The following is a 7,740-nucleotide window of genomic DNA, read 5'->3' as shown; positions in this document are numbered from 1 at the left end:
ACTTTGCATTGGTGCCTGCCCTCTCTGTTTCCTCATCTATAAATTGGGTTGACTCCCACCTCAGAGGGCTGGCCCGTGGTAGATGCTCAGTTGTGGTCACAGTTATCAGTAAGAGTAACTATTATCAATGAGGCAGCCCCTGCAGGGCCAGGGCTTGGGGTTTGCGTTCAAGCTCTCCAGGCCCCCGGCTGCCCCAGGGAGATGGGGTAGACGAGGTGGGGGCTTGACAAAGACTCCACCACTGGCCGGGGTCAGACGATCTTCCTTTAATACAAAGTCGATTTATCTACATACACAGAGGTGGGAAAACCACCCAGCTGCTTCCGTTTGAATAAACAGTGTTGAAAGCAACGGCAGATCTGCTCTTGTACAAAGAGAAAAACTTACTTGCTCAGGGGTTGGGGGGGGGGGGGCGGGAAATCCCATCCTTCTGCCCCAAAACTTGCCCCACGGTCCCAGGGGGCGGAAAGGGTCCCTGATCTGGGGCAGCACATGGCCTCTCTCTCCCCGAAGAAGTGAGAACCTCCCGTTTTGTTCAGTCCTTCTCCTCGGGGTGGGAGACAGGGGGATGGGGGCTCAGGCTGCGGGGAGGGGGTCGCTGCCATCTCCTCTATGGCAGCGCCCAGCCCGTGGGCTCGAGGCCTGACGCTGGTGGGCCCGAGTTCCCCTGCTCCCCACCCCCACCCTCCTGGATATGTCTGAGAATTTCATTATAAAAGAAGCAAAAAAAAAAAAAAAAAAAAAAAAATCAGGAGCAAAAGGTCCTATTCTTGAGTGAGGCACACCTTCAGATGGTAGGAAAAAAAAAAAAAAAAAAAGCAAGCCACAGGGGCAGCCTAAGCTCGCGCACGCCTGCCAACACAGCTGGCACACAAGAACGGCTGCTACAGTGAAAAAATAGACTGTCTGTGAACAGAATAGGAATAAGCCAAGTTTTTCTTTTTAAATTCGTTGACTGTCAAGTCTTTCTTTTTTTTCCCCCGTTTGTTTGTTTCTTCTTAAAAAAAAAAAAAAGAAAAGGAAAAAAAAATACACTATTTAAAAAAAAAAACAGGAAATGTCACTGGATAGTTACACTGCGTTCGAAAGAGAGCTGCATCGGGTCCCCATCCCCGGCGCCCTCCAGGCTGTGGGGCAGGAAGGCTCCCCAGGGGAGGACGAGGGCCAAGTTCACAGCCCCCGCCCTCCTCCGGTTCTGGGGAAGAGCCCCCCTCCCCCGTTTGCTCACCGCCTCCCCCCTCCCCCCACCCCGGAATCTCTCGTTTTGGAATCTCGTTCTGGAAGGAAATGAGGAATGTGCCGAGTAGCGAAGGCGGCGGCCGGTCCGGGGGGGGGGGTGGCTGGGGCCACGCGGGGGGTTTGGGGCTCGAGGGGCCGCGTCGCTCCCGGAGACCCTGCGGAAACACGGCCGCCGCCTCCTGCCCCGGCCGCCGGGGTCCAGGCCTCGGGGCCCGCCCGGCACGGGAGGCGTCGGGGCCGGTGGAGTCGGGCCGGGCCGACAAGGCTCTAGGTTGCATAGTGGTCAAAGCTCCCGAGGTACTCCAGAGCCGCCTGGTAGCAGAACTGGTACTCGTCCTGCGTGGGGGAGGGGAGGGGTGGGCCTCTGTCAGCGCCGCTCCTGCTCTGAAGCCTCCCAGGGCTGCCCGGGGCCCCCAGAGCAGCCTGCGCCTGCGCTGGGCTCTCCCCTCCTCATCCGCCTCCGCGTCTCTTAGGACGCGGCCGCTTGGCCATCCCCTGCGACACCCCCCGGGGGGCTGGCAGGCTGCCACTCCAGCTCTGTCTCCCCAGAGACGGGAGAGTTTGGAGGACACTGGTTTTTCTTTTGCTTTTAATTTTCTTTCTTTTTTGGCAGCGCCGCACGGCATGTGGGATCTTAGTTCCCCGACCAGGGATCCAACCCACGTTCCCTGCACTGGGAGCGCAGTCTTAACCACTGGACCGCCACGGAAGTCCCTGGAGGACACTGTTAAAATGTCCCATGTGAACTCGATGGCAGGAAGTCCCTCCCCGCTCTGGGCCTCACTTCAGGGTTCGGGACCCGTGCCGGGGTCCTGGCTGAGCCTGACCGGACCTCGCTGTGACTCTGGGGCCGGGATGGACGCATCCCTGCCCACTCCAAGGGACGCGTCTCAGCTCTGGCCTTCAGCTTACTCTTGCGGCAGCCCAAAGCAGGAGGGGCTGAGGACCTTCCACCCACAAGCACCCAGAGAGTGGAGGGTGGCTGTGCTCATCTCACGGGGGAGGAAACAGAGGCCCGGGCCAGCACCGGCATGGGGCCCGGCCGCCGCCTCCCGTCCCGCCCTCACCTCCATCTGCACCATGGCTGGCCTCTGGGTCCGCAGCATCTTCACGGTCTGGAAGATGTCCACCACGCCTTCGTACCGCATCCGCTCCAGCACGATGCTGAGCGTGATGAAGACGCCCGTCCTGCCCACGCCGGCGCTGTTGGGGAGAGTGCGGGAGTTCAGGGGCGGGTGCCTGGGGGAGCCTGACCTAACTGCCCGGTTCCCATCCCTCCTGCTCTGAGGCCTCCCAGGGATGGAAAGAGCCCAGACGGGAGCGCCTGAGGCCGTCCTCACGAGGCCTCGGTTTCCCTAGCCGGGCCACTGGCCGGGGCTTGGGGAGCAGCCCACCTGCAGTGGACAGAGATGGGGCCGTCCTGGCCGAACTGTTCCTTGGTCTTGTGCACTTGGCCGATGAAGTCGATGAAGCCCTCCCCCGACTTGGGCACGCCCTGTTCCGGCCAGTCCGTGAACTGGAACTGCCGGACAGTCCGGGACTGTCCATCCTGGAACAGACAGAGAGAGAGAGAGAGAGAGAGAGAGAGAGCCCGGTCTTGTTATCAAGGTCAGTGGCGGTCATGGTTGTTTTCCCACCCTCGCCAAAGTCCCAGCCTCCACCACCAGCCACCACCCTCCGTCCTTCCCCATCCTCCGCCCCATTTTCCGCCATCCACCCTGACGACTCCTTGTCCTGCGCTGTCTAATGGCACCATCTTTCACTGAGATGCTCCAGTCTCGTCTTCAGCACCCGAGGATGCCACGCTCATCCTCCTCACCAGCCTCTAACTTCACCATCCAGTGACACCACCTTATATGGCCATCGTTCACCCCCCCACCCCCCAACTGCTCCTCTCTGCCCAGCTCCAATCCCATCCACCCCTGCTGTCTGCCATCTTCCATCCTGTGCCGTCCCAGAGAGCACCCAACACCTGCCCTTCTTGGTCCCATTCTCCAGCTCCCTGGCGTCCTCCACTCTGTACCATCTCAGAGTACAAGAGCACTGCCCCATACCATCACCTTCCAGTGGTGCCATCTTCCATCCCCCACCACTGACTGACTGCTCACTGTCTTCGACCACCCACCAGCGCCATCACCTACTAGCCTTCACCACCCAAGGGCGCCATCTTCCACCAGCCACCACTGGAAGCTCACCTTCTACCCGTGCTACCCAACACCGTTACCTCCTAACTTTCACCATCCACTGCGGGTAACTCATAGTCCTTGAGCATCCCACGATGCCGCCTCCCACTGACGTACTCCACCCCCACCACTCAACCATCCTTCTCACCAATCCCATCTTCCCAAGACCCAGCAGGGCCATCCAACATCATGGCTCTCTGCCACGTTCCATTCATCACGACCCAATGGTGCCATCATCTTCCATAATCTGTCCCTAGTAATTCAGCACTCTTCCCCCTCTAAGGACCATCTTCCACTGACGCTCACCACCCTCCTTTACTCATCATCTACCTTTTCCCAGTCACAGTCTCTACGTCAAAATGGTGCCATCCAATGATGTCGTCTTACCCTGATGGTCTCCATCCTCCACCACCTAACACTTCCTTCCTCCAATCCCACCTTCCTCTACCTTATGCCATCAACAGCACTGTCTACTACCACTGATCGCTGAATGTTCGTCATTCTTTACTCTCTCCAAAGTCATTTCCCGTTGCGCGTCTCTATCCACCACTGGCCAAACATCTGTCCTCTCCAGTCTCATCTTCCTCCACCCATTGCTGATAACACATCACCCTTCACTAACGCGTAGTACCATGTTCTGTTGGCATTCTCCATCCTGTTATCCACACGTTCCAATCTCCAGCCCCACCTTCCTCCCATCCAACACCATCCTTGTTTACCACCCTCCTCCACGACCACCCAACAGCAACATCTTCCACTGATTCTGCAATCCCCCCCATTCCACCAACCCAACGGTGCCATCTTGCACTACCCACGCACGATGACTAACGATGCTCTTTACCCATCAGGCTTTGCCATCCACTGACAACATCCCGACTGACGTTCCCATGCCCCATCATGCCACCCGTGGATTCTCCGCTCTTTTCCATCTACGGCTCCGTCGGCCACCGCCCGGCACCATCAATCCATTACCTCTCCCCCAGCCCGCTTTCAGCCCTCTAACGCTACTACCCTCCATGGGTTGTTGCTTCCAGGGAAACGCCCCACTCACTCCCTTTAACACGATCGCCTTGGGCCATGTTCCCTCGTGAGTGGTGTGACACACGCTCCAACGGGGATGCCATGGGGTCAAGGCCCTCTCTTCCACCCACTTGGTGGTGGGAGTGATTGTCCAACTGGCCAACTTCTCTCCTCTTCCACCCAACCCTGGGGGGCTTTTCCTTCCCCTGGGCCTTTGCTTCTACCCCCAACTAGGGAAGCCCTCTCCAGACCACTAGAGGAACGGTGAGCAGCCTGTAGGGTCCGGCCCGGGTTCTGGTCCTTCCCAGCACTCCGTCCCCAAACTCACCCTGGCGTCTGTGACCTTGAACTCCCGCAGGATGTACTGAGGCATGTTGTATTCCGCCATCGGATCCACCACGAAGTACTGGTAGCGGGCGGAGCGCTCGGCCGGCCAGTACTGGTGACATTTCTCCTGTTGGGGGGGTGGCCGCCGTGGTCAGCCCTGCCCCCCGGCCCTGGCCCGGCCCCTGCCCCGCCCCCCGTGGCCCCCGGCTCACCCGGCCCATCTCCCGCAGCTTGGTCAGCATCACCACGATGGTTGAGTTGTTCTCCCAGAGCATGCGCCAGAAGTCCTCCGTGGTTTCCGCCAGCGGCCCCTGCGTGGCGATGTAGGCCTTCTGCTGCCTGCGGGGGGTGAGGGGGGGGCATGTGTGAGTCCAGGGCCACGGGGAAACCCCGGCCCAGGCATCATCTCCCTCCCTGTCTGGTTCAACCCTCCAAATAATCCCGTTTTCCACCTGGAGAGACCATCAGCCTGAGAAGAGAGTCCCGCTTCTCCAGGAGGCTGCAGGACTGTCTGCTGACCTGTCCTGCCTTCCTCCTCCGCCCGCACTCAAGTACCGTTAAACTAATGTCCGCTGTTTGCACAGGCCAAGCTCTCCCTAGGGCTGTGCGTAGGCAGTAGCCGCCCCCGGAACAGCCTCCCTCGGCCAGGGTTTCTCAACCTCGGCGCTGCCGACGTTCGGGACTGGATGATTCTTTGTGGCGGGGCCGTGTCCTGTGCACTGTGGGGTGCTGAGCAGCACCCCTGGCCTCTGCCCACTAGGTGCCAGTAGTAATCCTGCCCCCTCACTCCCGTTATGACCATCCAAACGTCCCTAGATGCTGTCAAATTTCCCCTGGCTGGCAGAATTGCCCAGATTGAGAACCTCTGATAGAGAAGGACAGACAGAACCATGTTACGGACAGCAGCCATCAGTTAAATACATGTCTAAAGATTCCCTCCACCTCAGCTGTGACTGAGACTGGCAGGGTCTGTCTAGCTCTCTCCCATGCAAGACTGGAGGCCCCCCGAGGGCAGGGCTGGGACCTTTCTGAAGCCTCAGCATCGCCCGGCAAAGGCCAGGGCCCCTGCAGCGGCCAGGGGCAGGTACCTGTAGCCATCAATGAAGCTGGCGTTAATGTAGTCGGAGCCCTCCACACCCCGGATGGGCTGCAGACAGACCCGTGTGCTCTCGTAGGGCATGATGTTGACCAGGCGGTTCTTGAACTTGTTACAAGGCAGATTGGCACTGATGAAGCGGGATGTGTGGGCTTTGGAGTTGGCCAGCCGCTGTGGGGACGAGGGGACAGGAGGTCACCATCAGGACAGCCTCCGGCTGGGAACCTACTTTCCCCAGGGATGGGGTGGGCTGTGTGTTTTCAGCCAGGGCGCTAACAGGGGCCTGGCAGGGAGGGGAACACCAACCCCCCCCCACCCTCTGGTCCCCTTAACGCTGGTCTCCCGCTCAGCCCCCTCCCCCAGCCGGCCCACAGCAACCTCTACCCCCCCAGGCCACCTTGAACTCGAGTTCCATGCCGGTGACGTGCTCGCCGGGCTCCACCTGGGTCAGCTTCTGGATGTAGGCGTAGAGGCTGCGGGCAGGCACCTCCGTGTTGCCGCAGCCCACGGCCTCCAGCAGGGCCTCGTGGATGAAGCTGTACTGGTCCTCGGTCTGTACCATGTAGTTGCGCTGGGACCGCATGAGCGTCACGTGGCCGTACACGTCCACCGTCTTCTCCGGCTTGATCCGCTCAAGCATGGCGTCGATGACAATGAAGCAGCCCGTGCGGCCCACGCCAGCGCTGCGGAGACAGGCAGGGTCGTCAGGGGCCCCCCGGGCAAGGGGGTGGGGTAGGTGCGGCGGGGCGCAGCGGGGACCGGGGGACCGGGACAGGGGTACCTGCAGTGGACCACGATGGGGCCCGCGTCCGGCGGGTTGCAGGTCTTGACTCTCCGCAGGAAAGCCAGGAATGGCGTCGGGTACTCGGGCACCCCGTGGTCTGGCCACGCCGTGAACTGGAACTGCCGGACCTCCCGTTTCTCGCTGGAGCCGTTCTGGGGGCCAAAGGGACACCGCTGGTCACCACAGCCCACCACCCACGTGCTGGGGGCCACGTTCACGCCTCCAGACCACCACTTCTCCGAGTGGCTCAGGTGCGCGGCTGCCCCGGGGCTTGGGGGTGTCTCTGCCCGGGAGTTTCACCGGCATCTTATGTTCAACGCGGCCAGCACTGTGCCCCCCATCTCAGCTGATGGCGGCGCCATCCTTCCACGCACTCCAGCCGGAATTTAGGAGTCGCCCTTAACTTCCCTCCCCTGCCTTCCCACATCCAAGACATCAGTCAGCACCGTCAGCTCTGCCTTCAAAGTCTACCCCAAGCCCACCCACTTCTCACTCGTCCCCTCCATGGTGACCACCCTGGTCCAGCCCCATCAACATCCATCCAGACCAGAGCAGTCACCCTGGTCCCCGGGCATCCCCACCGCAGTCTATTCCCCCCGCAGCAGACAGAGGGCACTGGTGAGACCCAAGTCAGGTCTCGCCCCTCCTCTGCTTCCTCTGCCCACAGCCCTCCCTGGGGGTAAAAGCCCAAGTCTCCCCTGCAGCCCACAGAGTCCTGCACGACCTGCCCCGTCCCCTCCCTGCCCTCCCCTCCTCCCTCTCTCCCCCTCGCTCACTCTGCTCCAGCCACACAGGACTCCTGGCTGTTCCTAAAACACCCCAGGCACAGTCCGGCCCCAGGGCCTTTGCCCAGGCTGTGCCCTCTGCCTGGAATGCTGTTACCCCAGATCTCCTCCCTTCCTCACCAACTCCAGGTCCTCCACTACCCATTCTATTCTTCCCTGTTTTATGTGTAAGATTTCCTGTCATTTTACATATTTATTGTCTGTGTCTTGTCCACTAGACTGTAAGCCCCACGAGAGCAGGACACTTTGGGTGTCCTGATGCCCAGGTAAGGGTCTGACACACAGTGTGTGCTTAAGGTGTGAATC

General features: G+C 60.3%; 1 protein-coding gene across 1 annotated transcript in view; it reads right to left on the bottom strand.

Moving 5' to 3' along the window:
* Window positions 1–251: 251 nt before the first annotated feature.
* Window positions 252–7,740, bottom strand: part of PTPRS (protein tyrosine phosphatase receptor type S) — a 121,486-nt gene continuing 113,997 nt past the window's right edge. The window contains exons 28-35 of the mRNA XM_082379269.1: window positions 6,647–6,801; window positions 6,263–6,548; window positions 5,858–6,036; window positions 4,982–5,108; window positions 4,771–4,896; window positions 2,634–2,788; window positions 2,307–2,442; window positions 252–1,575 (exon numbers count right to left, since the gene is read on the bottom strand). Coding sequence (XP_082235395.1) covers window positions 1,507–1,575; window positions 2,307–2,442; window positions 2,634–2,788; window positions 4,771–4,896; window positions 4,982–5,108; window positions 5,858–6,036; window positions 6,263–6,548; window positions 6,647–6,801 — 1,233 coding nt within the window. The 3' untranslated portion in view covers window positions 252–1,506. The remainder of the gene's footprint in view (window positions 1,576–2,306; window positions 2,443–2,633; window positions 2,789–4,770; window positions 4,897–4,981; window positions 5,109–5,857; window positions 6,037–6,262; window positions 6,549–6,646; window positions 6,802–7,740) is intronic.

Source organism: Balaenoptera borealis (assembly GCF_965194805.1).
Source record: "Balaenoptera borealis genome assembly, chromosome: 2".
Classification (NCBI taxonomy): domain Eukaryota; kingdom Metazoa; phylum Chordata; class Mammalia; order Artiodactyla; family Balaenopteridae; genus Balaenoptera; species Balaenoptera borealis.
This window is presented reverse-complemented; position numbering and strand designations above follow the sequence as displayed.